The sequence below is a fragment of the Rattus rattus genome, chromosome 6 (assembly GCF_011064425.1).
Source record: "Rattus rattus isolate New Zealand chromosome 6, Rrattus_CSIRO_v1, whole genome shotgun sequence".
NCBI classification, from domain to species: Eukaryota; Metazoa; Chordata; class Mammalia; order Rodentia; family Muridae; genus Rattus; species Rattus rattus.
Window position 1 is genome coordinate 101,322,230 of NC_046159.1, and position 18,864 is coordinate 101,341,093.

At 39.8% G+C, this 18,864-nt stretch overlaps 1 protein-coding gene across 1 annotated transcript in view; it reads right to left on the bottom strand.

The window, feature by feature from the left end:
- Window positions 1-18,864, bottom strand: part of Ubn2 (ubinuclein 2) — a 66,431-nt gene that overhangs the window by 17,790 nt on the left and 29,777 nt on the right. Inside the window, 8 exon segments of the mRNA XM_032906733.1 lie at window positions 30-80; window positions 2,032-2,074; window positions 4,492-4,542; window positions 5,433-5,576; window positions 6,075-6,188; window positions 6,788-6,906; window positions 8,985-9,114; window positions 17,325-17,395. Coding sequence (XP_032762624.1) covers window positions 30-80; window positions 2,032-2,074; window positions 4,492-4,542; window positions 5,433-5,576; window positions 6,075-6,188; window positions 6,788-6,906; window positions 8,985-9,114; window positions 17,325-17,395 — 723 coding nt within the window.

Consider the following 18,864-nt stretch of genomic DNA (forward strand, 5'->3'; position numbering starts at 1 on the left):
ATACTGATGTCTACAGCCACATCACTTACCTTCAGCATAGTAGGGAAAGAACGAACAGGAAGGGTCTTTACCATCACCTCCTACGGTGTCACAGTAAGTAAGCTGTTAAGAATGCTGTACACTCTAACTTCCAGAGCACTTGTCCTCAACTTTACTCTAAGAACTTCAAAGCCTCACTATCTACAAAAGTGTGGGTATGTATGACCCTATAAGGGTCTGCTGTTGTCACATGATGAATAAACATGAGACTCATGCTTGCGCATGGTGACAGTACAAGCACTTACTAAAACTCCATCATTAGAGAGGTGGGGCAATAATATCACCAGCACAGAGTTTCTGTTTTAACTATTTCTCTGAGGGGAGGCAGCATCTTTTTTTATCTCAAGTTTAAGCTCCAACTCCATCAAGCCAAGGATCAGCTTGAACGTCCAATGTTATGAATGTCTGCTTTTTATTACTTTTCCACTTTAAATATTCATGTTGGTAGCGAGGCAAGACTTGTGCTTGGCTAAAGAATAGAAGAAGCATGGGAGGGTTCACAATCTTCCTTCTCCTAAGCACTGCTAAAATTATTTTATATTCTTTTCTTGGAGGTAGGAGCAGGTCCATGTATCCCTGAGTGACACAGAGTTATGGAGAAGAGATTGGCCCCAAACTTGCTGTAATTTTTCTGCCTCTTCCTCCAGAGTGCTGGGATTAGAGTTAAGTACCACCATGCCCAAGTAATTTTATGTTCTAAATTAACAAATCTATGGCCTGTCCTCCTGGGGATTTAGTTGTTTGTGGTGTTCGCTGACTCTAACCTATACTAATATACCTCCCCATGTAGTTTATATTTCAGACAGTAGACAGTAAGCTCATAGGTTCTTTTTGCTTGTTGTTTGTGTTTTTTGTTTTGTTTATTCTGGGTCTTTTCTGTGGTGGTGAGGTTAAGCACTGACCTCTGTCACGCAAAGTCTACAGTCTGTCTGAGCTCTGTCTGCAGCCTGTATGTCTGACTGATAAGTAAGCCTAGAATGTGAACAACAAAACCTTTTTTTATCTGCTGTTCTAGGCCACCTTTAAGGTTTTGCCAAGTAATGCAAATTAAAATCCTAACAAAGGAGACATTTTCAATAGAGAAGGGGTCTTCCTCTAATCTAGACCCTTGGTCAAGACATAATCATCTTCATTTCTCTGCTACTCCCTCTCCTCGTCTGTAACTAAAGATGTAATTCTTTCAGGGCCATTTTTTTTTTTTTTTTTTTTTTTTGCTTTTTAAAGATTTATTTTTTTATGTATGTGGGTAGACTGCTGTCTTCAGACGTACCAAAAGACGGCATCAGATCCTATTACAGATGGTTGTGAGCTACCATGTGGTTGCTGGGGATTTAACTTAGTACCTTTGGAAGAACCACCGAGCCATCTCTCCATCTCTCTCAGGGCCCTGTTTTACACTGGCTTATTTTCTAATTCTGACTTGTACTAATCCCAGAAAATCCTGCAATACTCTGAATGTCAAGTGAAAAGAAGTCACAATGTTTCACTCCATATGTAGTCTCTCTACTATGAGATGGACAGTCTTTTCCAGGGCAGTGGGGCCTCAGCAACAGACTCTCACTGGGTAGCTCCTCTGACTCTGGACTGCCTCCTTTCTATGTAGAATCTTAGTATGGTTTTCTGGAACAGTTTCTCTGTTCAGTCCTAGCTGTGCTAGAACTCTCTGTAGACCAGGCTGGTCTTGAATTCAGAGATGCGCCTGCCTCTGCCTCCCGAGTGCTGGGATTAAAGGCACATACAATCATGCCCAGACAACTATGTTTTTTAAAGAACATTTGTTTCATTTCACTCAATATTTCTACATAGAATTAATGTATGCAAATCCCCACAGCTCCATAACCATATGTTTTTCAAATGGACTTTTATGAAGTTGAAATCAAGGAATTTTACACAAGCACCTATGCTTTGCTAAACAGCGTATGTTCTTTTCACCTTAAACTCCCTCCCAACACTCACCAATTAGGACCACCTACAGAGTTGCTGGGCTCTTACCTTGACTTTGGGTTTTGATGCAGGAATCACCTTTTTCTTCGCCCTGTGATAAAAGATTGAAATGAAGGTCATCTCAAAAGCAGTTATATGTTATGGATTACAGCAGACTACTCTAACTTCTTCCACCACTGGGAAACGTCCTTGAAGGCAGGAACCACATATAAGTATTCAGCTTGCCTGGGAATACTTAAGCAATATTTTTCTAATTCAAATTGACTGAAAGGCCAATTAATTACTAAAATAAGAAATATCTTAGATAAGAAAAAATTAAAAACCACACATAAATATATAAAACATAAAATAACTCACAACAGATGCCTAAGGAGATAGACTTAGAGTGTTAAGAACTCACAATTATACATAGGGAAACAGCTTTCAAGGTAGACCAAATACAAATTATGGAGATGGGTTAATAATGATATTTTACTTACGAAAAAAATCAAAAATTGTTAGATTTATAACTAATTAGTTAAAGGGCAAGAAGAAAACTTTGTGAGTTTGAGGTCGCTCTGGTCTACACAGTAAGGTCTAGGCCAGCCTGGGCTACACTGTAAGACTTAGTCTCAAAATAAATAAAGCAAGAAACTTTGAACATTTAGGAACCAGTATGAAATACCTGCAAATATTATGGAGTTTCAGGAAGGCAACAGTAATTCTCCATGCCCTTTTAGGAGGAAGGCAGTAGAGCATAAGACAGTCATATTTACCTATCTTATTTTCTCTCTTTCTTTCTTTCTTTCTTTCTTTTTTTAAGACAGGCTGCTTTCTCTGTATGGCCCTGGCTGTCCTGAAACTCACTCCATAGACCAGGTTGGCCTCAAACTCAGATCTTCCTGCCTCTATCTCCCCAGCACTGGGATTAAAGTAGCAACATTGCCTGGCTTACTTATTCTATTTTCTGATAAAAATACAAACAAACATATATACATGCATACATACAATAAAACACAAACATAGCAGTAACAGTGGAACTATTTAAAAGCTGAGGAGTGGGCTAGGATGTCACTCAACACCCAGCCTCGATGGGGGCGAGACATAGTGGCACGAACTCATGATCTGAGTTACTTGAGAAGCAGAGGCAGGAGGGTCACATGGAGCCCATTAAGGCCAGACTGGACAAAAAAGTAAGACTCTGTCTCAAGAGAGAAAACAGAATAATTGAAACACAACAGATCTCTGATGATAAACTAACAAAGTGTCCTTTCTATACACTAAAAATTTCTATTTCTTCTAACTGTATGTATGAAAGGAGAACAGCAATTTGATAATATCATCCCCAAAATGATAATTAAAACTACATTAAAGTGCTCAGCAAATTATAACTTGATAACTTTATATATTTCAATAACCCTTTTTTAAGTGCTAGAGATAAAACCAAAGGCCTTATACATTTTAAATACTCAACTAACTGAGCTATTTTCCCACTGGATCAATATGTACCCCCAAAGCAACCACAAACAAAACACTGCATTTTCCTATGTATTAAGAGGATAAAGGCTCACTCTTTAACAGCAGTCTCTCTGCGCTAGGCATGTGGCTAAGTAGAAGAGTACCTGCCTAGCATATGCTGGGACCTGGGTTTAATCTCTGGTATTAACATTTTTTAAAATTTGATTTTATTAGTGAGCAACTATATGTGTGTAGATATAAACATGCCTCAGTACACATGTGGAAATCAGGGATCAACTTTAGGAGTTGGTTTTCTCCTTTCGCCATTGTTCTAGGGCTCCAATCAAGTCTATATAAGGCAAATGCTTTTATCAACGGAAACATTTTGCAGACCTAGAAATCTGTTTTTTTTATTATTACTAAGAAAGAGCCATTTCTGTGTACACAAGGAAGATCACTATTGGATCAGCTCATCTGATGCCGTTACGCATGCAGACAATAAGAATGAGAGGAGCTACCCTAAGCTCCTCAGAGCTCCCCATAGGAGAATACCAATCTAGACTGGGAGAGTATCTCAGGACTGTTCCCAAAGTCACCAATCAAAACAACATAAAACCAACCAAACAAAGGGTAGCAACAGAGAGACGATGACCTAAAAGTAGACTTAAGTCTTACCTATGTCAATCAGCACTTTAGTAAACATCTTTGTTTCTTTTAAGAATTATTTCTTTATGTTTATGGGTACACTGCAGCTGTCTTCAGACACACCAGAAGAGGGTATTGGATCCCTTACAGATGGTTGTGAGCCACCATGTGGTTGCTGGGAATTGAAATCAGGACCTAAGAGCAGTCAGTGCTCTTAACCACTGAGCCATCTCTCCAGCCCCATCTTTGTTTCTTTTTTTTTTTTTCCTTTTTCTTTTTGTCAGAGCTGGGGACCGAACCCAGGGCCTTGCGCTTGCCTAAGCGCTCTACCACTGAGCCAAATTCCCAATCCCTCCCATCTTTGTTTCTTAAAGCCATAACATGAATAAAAACAAATGGAGAAATCTGGAATCAGGGTTTACTCACGGAGCAGAAGTAAGATGATTATGTACACTCCGGCTTTCCTTAAAAAGCATTCTGGAAACATTAAAAGACAACATTATTTCTATAGTAACTAACATGGTAATTGCTTCATTTTCTATTTTTGTTTTACATACAAGATCTTGCTGTGTGGCTCAGACTAGCTTCAAATGTAGTATTATAGGTCATGCTGACTTTGAACTCAAAATCCTTAATCATTTAATTTTTGTTTATTTACCAAAGTATTAACAACTTTATTCAATAATGTATTTCATGAAAATTTTATTTAGTTTCTTTGTATTTAGAAATTTTACCAAATCAGCAGAAAAGGTTTATGATTTTGTGTTTTGGAAGATGAGTTATACTACATAGCCCAAGCTGGAACTCTCTACTACTGGCTGGCTTCAAACCTGCAACCCTTCTGTATCATTCTCATTAGTGCTGTGCCACCATGTCAAGTTCTGCTCTAAATCCAGCATGTAGTTTCCTTCCTATGCATCAAATGTAGAACCGTCATCCTCCAATCTTTTCCTTACTACTAAACTCAGAAGCAAAAATGAAAAAAAATTTGAATTAAAAACAAAATAAAATCTTCATACTTATTTCTATTTCCACAAGTTAAGTGGTGATGATCTAAAATAACACACACACACACACACACACACACACACACACAAAAACACATTTTATTGAGATGGAGATCTCTCAATGTAGCCCCAGCCTGTAATACTATATATTAACAGAATGTTGAACATGTAAGTTCTTATTTTAAATATTTTTTTGAGATGATACTCCCCCTTTCCCTTTCCTCCATCCAAACCTTCCCATGTACCACCCCCTCAAACATGTAATTTTTTAGCAAAATCAATGTGATGTGGTTTTGTGCAAATATATTTAATCAAATTGACAAGAAAACACATCAGACTCCTAGAAAGCATATTACTTACCTTGCCTGCATCCAGCCCTTAGGCCACAGTGGCTTCACTTCTGTCTCCATGAAGGATTTAAGATAATCCTCAGCGGACTGGCTTTTATTTGGCTCTAGTTCATAGCATCCCAATTTGATTTCAACAAGGTTACATAACAAAGTTCTAAACAGATTAAAAATATATATTGATACAAAAATCTGAGTTGTGAAAATAAAGAATATAAAACTCAAAACAAGTGTTTTTGAAGCACACAAATCTGGTGGCAATAAAGAATATTAGCTAAAGAATTTAGACAATGATTAGAGAGAAGTTCTAACACCATTCATTGCACAGTCACCCCCACCTTTCAACAAGGGCCTTTGGTACCTTTGTTTAAGTGAGTGAGGACTGAAAGGAATAGTTGTTTCCCTGGGGTAGAGCACGCCAACAGTTCACACAAGTATGTTTATTACAGGCTTGTCCTCTGCAACCACAGTGGCTCACTTCACTGAGTAGGTGATTGAAGTGTTGTATCAAAACCAAAGTACCAAGTTAATATTCGTTAGTATGTTTTCTTACATACTAACTAGTCTTTGGCTGCTTCCAGTCTAGCCCTCTTATGCCTGTGGACTCTTCTTCTCACCTTATCTCTGACTGTAAGTGGCGACTGACAGGGCTCACCTGATGGTGTCATCCCAGTGGAACTTCTTTCGTGGGCCTATGACTCGCTTCCCTGGTTTCTCATCATCATCATCATCGGATCCATTTTTTTCTCGTTCTTCATCTGCTTGCAACCTGAAAAATGAAACATTTTATGAAGCAAAGTTTTCACCCAAAGTTCATAATACTCAGAGTTGTTCAGCTAAATGTTTACTCAGAGCAGAACAAACAAGAAGCGATTTCCATACACTATGGTGAATTTTGAAGTAGCATAAAGTAGCTGAGTAAACAAAGCCTCTGAACTACAATACAGAGGTACAAATGCTCATCCTTCAGGTCAACAGCTACTGTGTCTGGCCCAGTATAATCAGACTGGTCAGCATGGAAGATGTCTCACCAGCACTAGAGCATAGCCTTTTTCCTTTTTCTTCTGAGACGGCATTTCAGTATGAAATGAAGGCCAGGCTAGTCTGGAACCTGAATTACCCTGCTGAAACCTCCTAATTGCTGTTAATACAGACATGTCCCATCACACCCGGCTAGATTCTTGTTTTGTTCATATGAATACTAACCAGATAAAATCATGTGCTTTTGACAGCAAAGCAGTTGAGTGGGGAGTGACAATTAGGAAAACTTATTCACATCATTTCAGGGACATACACAAGGATGAGGACTACTTAAGAACATTAGCTAAAAGTGATTTGGTAAAGCCAGCCCAAAGCAGAGGCACATACTTGGCACATTTGGCTTGACTGCGAGCCTGGCAGTCCTCCTGGTATTTAAACAGCTGTTCAGGCATGACGTTGCTAACAGCCAGCTTCAGTTTCTGCAGAGGTTCTCTTAAACGATCATCCTAGAGGGGAGAGGGAATATATTTGGAATTTTTTTCAGACATCCCAACAAAACTTACTCTATAAGCAGATCCTCAGTAGGTGAAATCACATTTCTTATATTGATTACAGGCCTGAAATGATTATCTAATATGGCTATCTCTTCAAAGCACTGATTTGTCAAAAGGCACATTGGCTGCAGAATTAGGATGATTGTCTCACCAAGCAGAGTCCCAGTTTTGCTTGCTACTTCACATCTTAAGCATGAGTAAGCTTTGGCCAATAAGTCTTATGAATGAACTGTAATGCAAATAACCTAGAGAATAACCCGGGAGAGACACTGCCCAGAAATACTACAATACACGACTGGGGACTATCCTGTCCTCCCCTCTGTTGTTAGCAACTATAAGTTATGCTGCAAGCAAAAACCAAGTTCAAGGCCAAATGAAAGAAGAAACAAACTTCTCTCCATATGGCTTCAGCATAGGAATTAAGAATGTTATATTTGACACCTTAAATCAGCCAGAAGCATTTTCCTCTTGGGATAGAAATGGCCTGACAAAGCTCATATAAATACCAACAAGGACAAGATAGATGGTATCTTTCTCCCATTATCTAATGGAATATTAAATAACTTCAAATATCAAATTTCAAATGTTTCTCTGAAAATATATTGTTTGTGTTTGTTTATTTTTGTTGTTGTTTTATGGTAGGGTTTCACTATGCAGCTCTGGTTGTCCTGGAAAATCATATGTAGAACCAGCTGGCCTCTGCCTCCAGAATGCTTGCATTAAAAAATCACTGCTGCTGAGGCTGGTACCACTACAGCCGGCCAATTAGTTTATAATCTGGGGCTGGCTCAAGCTTAGCTGGCTGAAGTCCTGCCTAACATTAAGCCCTAGGTTCGATTCCTAGAAAGGCATAAAACCAGGAGAGGTGAGACTAGTCATGGTTGTGCATGACTTTAGTCCAGTCTGATTTATATAGCCAGTCCTAGGCCAGCCAAAGCTACATAGGAAGACACTATTTCAAAAGGAAAGAAAAGAAAGACACATGGGAGAGAAAGACCCAGATTCTGTTCCCCAAACCCACATGGCAGCTAGCAACAACCTTTGCCTCCAATTCCAGAGAAGCTAACACTCTCTGCCCTCTGTGGGCACTATAAACATTCATGTATACCAATATACTACAAGCAGAATATTCATGAAGAAGATAAAAATACACACTAACAAAAACAAGCAAAATGATAAAGGCCTATAGTCCCAGCACCCAAATGGAAACCCTGCTAAATCTGGGCTAGTTTAGGTCTTTATGTCCTTTTCAAAAAGGAAAATAAAGTGTTTTATACTATACAAATGGTGTTTCTCCGGGTTGGGTATGGTGGTGCATACCTTCAATTCCAGCACTGCTGCTGGATCTCTGTGAGTTCAGGGTCAACCTGCTGTCTATAATGAGCTCCAGGCCAGCCAAAGCTACATAGTGAGGCCCTGTTTCAAAAAAAAAAAACCTAAAAAGTGTTTCTATTTCTACTCTATTTTATCAGTTACCCATTTTTGTCATTTGAATTTTGGCTCCAACTGCCAATGTCTGAAGTTGCTAGCAAAAACACAAGATATGAGATACAATTTCTTTATTCATTAACCTGATTTGAATCAAGAAGGAACTATAATTTTTCAACTAAAAAAAAACCTCTTTGTGTTGCCTACTACATTGACTTTCTAGTCTAAGAATCTATGCCTTAGGAATCAGTGTTTCTCATCTAAACCTATCAACTTTTGAAATAAAATTAAAAAAAAATTTATGTGCACACACACACACACACACACACACACACACACCCGTGTATACATGTGTATACTATTGCTCATGCCATGGCATATTGTGAAGTTCAGAGGACAATTTTGGTAGGCTTATTCGACAAGTGCCTTTACCATCTTGCCAATCCTAGAGAAGGGGCTCTCAAACACCTTTAGTGCTATTCCATGTTTATTAATGATATGCAAATAGAACTATAAAGTGACAGATGTGCAAGACTCTGGGCAAACATTTTCTTGCTTACTGGTTACAAAACCCAAGATGTAGAAATTATTCTTCCACTCACCTGGACGTTAAGATGTAACTTCTTTAGACGTTTTACCAGTGTTTCCTTATTGCATGGCACAAATGCTTCAAGATGGGAGTAGACACCACTACGAATGACAGGACCTAGTTCTTGTAGCTGTAACTCGATGCTGCCCAAAAAAACAAAAAACAAAAAACAAACCACACCACAGTAAACAACACAGAATCCCTTTTACATAGCACCATATAAGCTATAAAGGAGTCAGGTGGTGGTGGCTCACACCTTTAATCCCAGCAGTAGGGAAGCAGGCAGGCCACTGAGTTCAAGGCCAACCTAGTCTACAAAGCAAGTGCCACAACTACACAGAGAAACTCTCTTTTGAAAAGTCAAAACAAACATAACAAAATAAGGAAGGAAAAGAGAAAGGAAGAAATGAAGGAAGGAAGGGAGGGAGGGAGGAGGCAGGGAGGGAGGGAGGGAGGGAGATGTTTCCAGAACTGCACTCTCCACAGTCCACAGAGTGCTTCCCCTGAAGGTATCTGAAAAGGAGAAGCTCCTGACACCCAGCTATATGTACATGCTATTTCTTCATCTTTGTTTCCCTATTGTGACTCTGACATAGCTGTGTATTTAATAGTTTACTCAATTTATTGTAAATGATTGGTCACGCTTCCCTTTCTGGAGAAGAAAACTAATTGTTAAATCTGTATTTTTACCTAGTAGCTATTTTTTTTTTTTTGATGGACTAGCCTGACTCAATTTTAAGAATAGAAACCATTTTGTTATAAGGTCAAAATAAATTCTTTCCAGTTTTCTGCATAACTTAAGTTTGACCATGTCTTGACCCATTTTCTGGAATTTGTTCCATACCCTATACCTTTGACTCCGCCCTGCTAATATGCTCTGCCAAATGATTTTGAGATGTTCTTCCAAGTTTCTAGGTAAGCACAACCCTTGGAAACCCCCCAGTCTTGCAGGTATTCTGAGCTATATTATCCCTACTCTGTCCTATGTTCAATGCCATTGTCTCAAACCTCACTTTAGGGAGTATCAATGTCTGACAGAAAGAAAATAAAGCATAATTAATGACCAAAAATTTTGCTTCAGTGATCTTTACTCTCATGAGATGAGATTAACTTTTGGAGGCCCCCAAGAGATAAGACTCCAACCCAATTCAGAGCAGACTGCTGCCTCAGGAGGTGTGTACCTTGAAGAAAACTCAAGGCCACAAGCATACTTTCTGTTTGGCAGACTGTCAGAATTGCTACACAAGAAGAAGTCAGCAAGCAACTGTCTGAGGAGGCCTCCATTGGTAAGTCACAGTAAAGCATCTCCTATGACATCTGGTGCTGGTCTGCTGGGATCCTGTCTGGGACAGTGAGGGTACTTGATGTCAGAAGAATAGCCTCTATCTGAAAATCCTGTACCCAATCAAAGGACATGGTTGGACTATACAACAAAGACGCAAGGTAGAAACCCATGCCCAGGAACTGGCCCATTGCCAAGTTCCTACAATTCTCCAAGTAACCAGTTTAGTCACCTCCATCCAGATTAAACAATGCTTGCTAATAAAATATTAAAGCTGCACCTCCATGCATTTATATCCAAAGATGGTATCTCGTGTTGGCAACCAAACTTTGTAAGAGTCAACAAGATGGTACTAGTTTTAAAAGGCCTATTAAAGGGTCATAGAGAGCAGCTAAACCTTGGCACTATGGCAGGACTGGAATTCCTGGAGTCCAGGTAAGACTACTGAGGAAAATGCAGACCATTTGCAATGAGGGACCTGAACAATTCTGAAAATGCCAGTGCTGTATGATGACCATCAAGAACTGCAGCCACAATGAAATGAAGCCCACTGGACTGGAGTCTAGGGGTAGGCTATATAGGATGCTGTCAAGAGTGGAGCCAGAGGGTGACTGGGCTCCTTAGAAACACAGGATCTCAAGTGAATCCAGATACTAAGCAGTGAGTTGTTCACACTGTTAATGTCTGGGCTTGCCCTGCCCAGGTGATGACTGTGCCCTGTTTTTTCTCTGTTAAAAGCTCTAGCAGGGCTCCCAGAGGTGCCCTGGGATATCCCTATCTCATGAAGCAGCAGGACAATGACCTAAGTAGTCTAGCAAAGAGCCTATAAAATGTCTTTCCTCACTTAAAGTTCATTCAAATCTCACTTAGGAATATATGTATAGTCTCTTTGTCTCTTCTTTTTTTTAAGCTTTAGCTATTTTGATAAACTAAGTCAGATAAGAAAGATACTATGATGATACACCATGAAAAGGTCAGGAAAGGGGTTGGGGATTTAGCTCAGTGGTAGAGTGTTTGCCTAGCAAGCCCAAGGCCCTGGGTTCAGTCCCCAGCTCCGGAAAAAAAAGAAAAAAAAAAAAAAAAAGCCAGAAAAGTAAAGTTGCCAGTCTCCTATGACTTGAAGTTTCATTTTGATACTCAAAAAGCTTCAACTCAAAAATTGTCATTTTTTAAAGGCTAAACCTAACAGGGATAAAAATATAAATGCTAATCTTATAAAAGCAAGTAACTTGTAAACTGTTAAAGATATTAAAATACAAAAGTTAGTAATAAGTTACCTTATAAATAACCAAATGTTTAATACGTTCAAAACTATACTTGTAAATGATGCTAAATACAAATTTTAGACTCCTGAATGTTTTCAAGGTTAAACATAAAACAAATAACTAAAAACAAGTAAAATTTACTTAAAATCAGGTATACTTAATAAGCGGCCCTCGTAACTTTACAGAGTTCCAATGAACATGACATTTAATCTGTTTAATGAAAAAATGTTCCTATGATAGAAATGTCAGCTCCTACAGGCAACTATAGGGTCTCTAAAGGCGACGACAGGTGAGGCACACACACAGGTTTGTATAATGATGATGCTAACCACGGGAAAATTGCCCCATGCTTCACCTGCTGCCAGGGAGGGCCCTGACAACAGTGCTGTGGGCACTACTGCACATGCAATGCTGTCCTAACGTGACAGCTGAAGACAGACCTCTGCCCACAACAGACTACCGCTGAAGCCTAGCATGACTGTCTAAGTAGTGTTATGTTAGGCCTCTGTCACTTTAATTGATATTTCCTGCTATAATTTATCTCTCTCATACCTCTAATTATGTTGATAGCTAACTGTAGCTTTATCAATTTAGCAACAGCTTGCCTGGTTAACACATTTCATATATGAAAATCAGGCCTTGAGCCAGGTGCAGTGATGCACACCTGTAATTCTAGCACTTGAGAGGTAGAGACAGGCAGAGCTCTAAGTTTGAGGCCAGTCTGGTCTACAGAACAAGTTCTACACAGAGAAAACCTGTCTCAAAAAACCAAAAACGATTTAAGTAAGCTTCATTAAGTTGCAATTTGAATTGACCTATCACAAGTCAAATGGACTAAGTACTTCTGTCATGACAACAATCAACACCCTAAGTTTCCTTGCCTATTACCTATTCCTGTAGGGAGAAGATCCAAATGTAAAATTTTCCTTAAGTTCCTTAACTTTAACCTCCATTTGCAGTCTATGTCTGTCCTGCAGATTCCTACTTGGCTGACAAACACCATCTAGGAACCAGTTACTCACTACAAATTGTTCCAAAGATTATCTATACCATGTCAGACACAAGTAGTCCTACAAAACCAGAGAGCTCTGGACTTGCAGAAAGCTGATTTGAACCAGTTCAGCAGACATGATTGTTTGGTCTCTTCAGCATGACCAATGAGCCAGATACTTTTGATGAATGCCCCACTGCCTGAATCTCTTTCCTGGCTTTTGACTAACATTCCAGACTTTCTGTGTCCTGACAATTTCAGCTGAGAAGCCTTTACAGAAGAGAATATGTCACCTCTTTAAATCTCATTCAGTGGGATTAATATTTTTCTCTTCTCCCTTGATTTCTCTTTTAAAAGTAAACCAGCAAAGCTTATAATAATTACCATATTTAGCAGAGAGAAAATATTAATAAATAAGATGTCTCTCAAAATAGAAAAGACTATAACTGGCAGCTGCTACTGAAAAAACAAAAACAAAAACAAAAACAAAAAACAGATGTCAGTTTGAGGCCATTACTGAAGCTCTTAGCCGGGATGATGGTGTATACTTAATCAGTGGCATGGATTTCTCTGAATTCAAGGCCAACCTGGTCTATTTAGGAGATCCAGGCCAACAAAGGCTACACAGTTAAGACTGGTTTCAAAACAAAACAAACAAACAAAAAAACAAAGTAGAAGAAACTGGGGCTCTATGTAACAAGTTATGTCCAAGTCACCACAGATAATTGTTGGACAACATACGCAAGCAGATCTCTGAGAGTTTGAGGACAGCCTAGTCTACAAAGCAAGTTCCAAGACAGCCAGGAAAAAAAAATAAAACAAACCAGAGGAAAAAAATAGATATTGTTAATTAAAAAAAAAAAAAAAGGACAAAAATCACATTTTTTAGAACTGGTTAAAAAAAAAATCCTTGGTATTAAAAAACTAAGTGTGTCAAACTAATAGAAGAAAAACTAGGAAGCATCTGGAACACATGGGCACTGGAAAAATTTCCTGAACAAAACACCAATGGCTTATGCTCTAAGATCAAGAATTGACAAATGGGATCTCATAAAACTACAAAGCTTCTGTAAGGCAAAGGACACTGTGGTTAGGGACAAAACGGCAACCAACAGATTGGGAAAAGATCTTTACCAATCCTACAACAGATAGAGGCCTTATATCCAAAATATACAAAGAACTCAAAAAAGTTAGACCGGGGAGACAAATAACCCTATTAAAAAAATGGGGTTCAGAGCTAAACAAAAGAATTCACAGCTGAGGAATGCCGAATGGCTGAGAAACACCTAAAGAAATGTTCAACATCTTTAGTCATCAGGGAAATGCAAATCAAAACAACCCTGAGATTTCACCTCACACCAGTGAGAATGGCTAAGATCAAAAACTCAGGTGACAGCAAATGCTGGCGAGGATGTGGAGAAAGAGGAACACTCCTCCATTGTTGGTGGGGTTGCAGACTGGTACAACCATTCTGGAAATCAGTCTGGAGGTTCCTCAGAAAATTGGACATTGAACTGCCTGAGGATCCAGGTATACCTCTCTTGGGTATATACCCAAAAGATGCCCAACATATAAAAAGACACGTGCTCCACTATGTTCATCAGCCTTATTTATAATAGCCAGAAGCTGGAAAGAACCCAGATGCCCTTCAACAGAGGAATGGATACAGAAAATGTGGTACATCTACACAATGGAATATTACTCAGCTATCAAAAACAATGACTTTATGAAATTAGAGGCAAATGGTTGGAACTGGAAAATATCATCCTGGTGAGCTAACCTAATCACAGAAAGACATACATGGTATGCACTCACTGATAAGTGGCTGTTAGCCCAAATGCTTGAATTACCTAGATGCCTAGAACAAATGAAACTCAAGACGGATGATCAAAATGTGAATGCTTCCTCCTTCTTTAAAAGGGAACAAGAATACCCTTGGCAGGGAAGAGAGGCAAAGATTAAAAACAGAGACTGAAGGAACACCCATTCAGAGCCTGCCCCACATGTGGCCCATACATATACAGCCACCCAATTAGACAAGATGGATGAAGCAAAGAAGTGCAGACCGACAGGAGCGGATGTAGATCGATCCTGAGAGACACAGCCAGAATACAGCAAATACAGAGGCGAATGCCAGCAGCAAACCACTGAACTGAGAACGGGACCCCCGCTGAAGGAATCAGAGAAAGAACTGGAAGAGCTTGAAGGGGCTTGAGACCCCATATGTACAACAGTGCCAACCAACCAGAGCTTCCAGGGACTAAGCCACTACCTAAAGACTATACATGGACTGACCCTGGACTCTGACCTCATAGGTAGCAATGAATATCCTAGTAAGAGCACCAGTGGAAGGGAAGCCCTGGGTCCTGCTAAGACTGAACCCCAGTGAACTAGACTGTCGGGGAGGGCGGCAATGGGGAGGGTGGGGAGGGAACACCCATAAGGAAGGGGGGGAGGGAAGGGGATGTTTGCCCAGAAACCGGGAAAGGGAATAACACTCGAAATGTACATAAGAAATACTCAAGTTAATAAAAAAATAAATAAATAAATAAAAAAAAAAACTAAGTGTGGGGGTTGGGGATTTAGCTCAGTGGTAGAGCGCTTGCCTAGCAAGCGCAAGACCCTGGGTTCGGTCCCCAGCTCCGAAAAAAAGAAAAGAAAAAAACAAAAACAAAAACAAAAAAACCCCTAAGTGTGATTAGGTTAAAAATAAGCACCGACATGGGGAAATGCCATGGTCATGAGTGCTAGTCAGAAATGCTTGGTTGGTGTCATTGGGTAGATGGTTACTAAGGGCCTAGACTCCCAGTAGAAGGGACTTCTAGACTTGCCTTATTGTTACAAAGTCAGTGATCCCGAAAGAAAAATACAAATTGCCCAAGTACAAAGAGATTCTATGGAAGGAAGTCTAGACTGAGTCAAGGAGACAATTTAAAAAGTCACTGGTTTTCATGGCCAGCAAACTGGGAGTACACACCTAGCCCAATCTGAGTGGAAGTGCTGGACAGTCAAAAACTCATTACCTATTAGGACAGCCTGCTTCAGGTAACAGGAAGAAAATCAAACGAGTACAGTGTGCATACTTGTTGATTCAGGTCAAGTTCAGCTATAAAGAAAGTTGAAGCATGAAACTCATCTCTTCCTCAGCACAAGGAAGAAATATTGAGGCCAATGCACCTGGGTAATGTCGTGGGATTCTACCTCAAACAAACACCACACACTATTACAACAGCAACTCTGTCTAGAAAAGTAAAGCATGTGGGTTTAGGACAGAGAAAAAAGGCCAGAAACAATAGAAATTGACTATGGGACTTGAAGAATGAATGGTGTAGGGAGGAGCTGGAGAGATGGTGTAGCGAGTGGTTAGGGGCTCTGACTCACTCTGACTTTCTTCCAGAAGACCCAGGTGTGGATTCCCAACACCCACATGGTACCTAACAACGGTGTGTAATTCTCAGTGCCAAGAAATCCGGCAAACTCTCTGAACTGTTGGGCACTAGGCAGTAACATATGTGCAGGCAAGCTACCTGTTAGCATTCCTTCTAGGCTCTGCCCAGCTGGCTTACTATAAAAGGGGCTGTGTGCCCCCTTCTAGGTCTCTTACTCCCTTATTCTCTCTGGCTCTCCTCTCTCCCTGACTCCTTTCTCCCTTTCTCCCCATTCTCCTCCCACCTCTCTCTCCACATGCTCCTGGCCAGCCTATCTCTCCTCTCTCACCTCCCTCTCTCTTCCTCCATCCATGTCTTATAGAACAGTAGATGGAGTAGGAAAAAAGGGAGAGAGTGAAAAGACCAGTATTAGCCATGAGAAGAGCTGATCAGTGTATAAGCAAGGAAACCATGGCTAGTGAGATCTGATCTGGAACCTGGACAACCCTGAGGAGTAGCAGCTGCACTGCCTAGTGACTGGAGTTTAGGAGTGACCTGAGCAGCACGGGTATGATGAGCCCCACACCTCTCCAGTGCACTGCGTTCACTGAAAGCCCCAGGCTGACAAAGTCTCCACCGCTACTCTGCTAGAAGCACACTTCTGCCTGAGGAGCTAGGTTTTAACTGTGAGGATAACAAACTGCAACTGGTTATAAAAGATGCAAACAATAGGTATAGAGCACCACGTCCAGTTTTCTGCAGTACTGGGGAATCTGATCCAGACCTTTATAAATTAAAGCCAAGAACTATACCAGTTCAACTATATATATATCCTTAGCCCTTCAACAACCTATTTATTATAGTGTGAATGTATGTGTGTGGATGTGGGTGAATTCTTGCCAAGTGTGTGGAGCTCAAAGGGTAACACTGGGAGTGGGTTTTCTCCTTTCATCTGGGTTCTAGGATTCAAACTAAGCACATCTTGCATAAGCGAGTTTTTTACCCACTGAACCATCTCATCAACTCTCAACTTAGATCCCAAGTTAGCCTCAAATTTGTAGTTCTTTTGCCTAAGCCTCTTGGTGCTGGGTTTAGAGGCATACACAACTACCCTCTGCAAAGTTTTTATTAATTAGTTTATTATTTGAGCTAGAGTAGCCCAGGCTGACCTTGAACTCACAATGTAGTTGAGGATGACCTTCAACTGACCCCTCTTCACTTCTGAAGTGCTGGAATTACAGATATACCACCACACACCGCTATGTGAGTCCCGGGCTTCAGGCATGCTAAGCAAACACTTCACTAACTACATCCTGCAAAGTGCGCCATCTGTTCTCTTTTCTTTCCTTCCAGTTAGGAGTTAAACTCAAGAATGCTAGGCAGGTATTCTATTATTGAGATTTAGTCCCAGTCCAGGTTTAAAAAGAAAAACACAAAAATCACTTACTCTAGAAGAATATTATTCATATCTTGTGTAAAGAATTTTTTCCTTCCTTCTTCATCAAAAAGTTTGGCAGCCTAGAGAAACATAAAAGAGACAATGTAATTCAACAAACAACACTGACATGAATTGTCTAACAACAACAACAACAACAACAACAAGACAATAATTAGTAAACAATCATTATAAGTAAAATAACACAAATTCTGATCCAGAGTCAGGCAAAGACGTTTGACATCCGAATCAAACAGGCTATCATGTATTTTTGCTGCAGTGGCTGTAACAGCCAGCACAGACTTAATGGCTGAAGAGATGGCTCAGAGGTTAAGAGTACTGTCTGTTTTTCCAGAGGTCCTGAGTTCAATTCCCAGTCATCAGAGTAGCTCATAACTATCCATAACGAGGTCTGGTGCCCTCTGCTGGCCTGCAGGCATATGTGTAGACAGAGCACTATATACATAATAAAGAAATAAATCTTTTTTTAAAAAAAGCAAAAACTTGGGGCTGGAGAGATGGCTCGGTGGTTAAGAGCACTGGTTGTGGGGTTGGGGATTTAGCTCAGTGGTAGAGCACTTGCCTAGAAAAGCGCAAGGCCCGGGGTTCGGCCCCCAGCTCCAAAAAAAAAAACAAAAAAAAAAAAAAAAAAAAAAAGCGCTGGTTGCTCTTCCAGAGGTCCTGACTAATATTATTCCCTCTTTGGCTAAAAATTATTTAAAAAATCTTCCCTTAAAAGAATAAATTTTTTTCAATAAAATAAATCTTAAAAAAAAAAAAAAAAAAAACCCAAAATCTTTAGAAAGAGATAGATAGATAGATAGATAGGTAGAAAGAAAGAAAGAAAGAAAGAAACCAAACTTATAAATCAAAGGTTTAGAAGAAGTAGAAGAAACTTAGGTCAAAGGCACAAAATGCTTTCTTTTTTCTTGCTATTTTTCATTAGTTTTTGTTGTTGTTTATTTTTTGGTCTTTTAAGACAGGGTATCATTATACAGCTTTTGCTGTCCTGTTGCTATGGAGACCAGGCTGGCCTTGAATTTACAGAGATCCACCTGTCTCTGTCTCTTAAGCAGTGTGATTAAAGATATATGCCACCATGCCCCACGCACCACCTTACAGAAAATATTTTCAACAAAATCATAAGGAAAAAATCACAAAACTAGGGAAAAAAATGCCTACCAAAGTGCAAAAGGCATACAGAATATCAAATAGACAGGACCAAAAGACAACATGTAGTAGCCAAAACATTCAATGTTCAAAACAAAGAAAGCATATTCAAAGTTGCAAGACAGAAACAAAGTAGCATTATGACGCCAGGCATGCCTGTGAGGGCAGCAGCTGGCTTCTCAACAGATACTCTAAAGCCAGGAGGGCTTGGGCAGATGTTTTACAAGTCTGGATGACTACTGATGCCAGTAGACATTTCTCTTTACTAACCAGAAGAGAAAGGAGAGCCTGCAAAGATAAAAGGCAGTTTCAAGGAATTTATGATCACCAAGCCAGCCTCACAAAGGAAACCTTAAAAGAATACTTGGGACTGAAGAAAGAG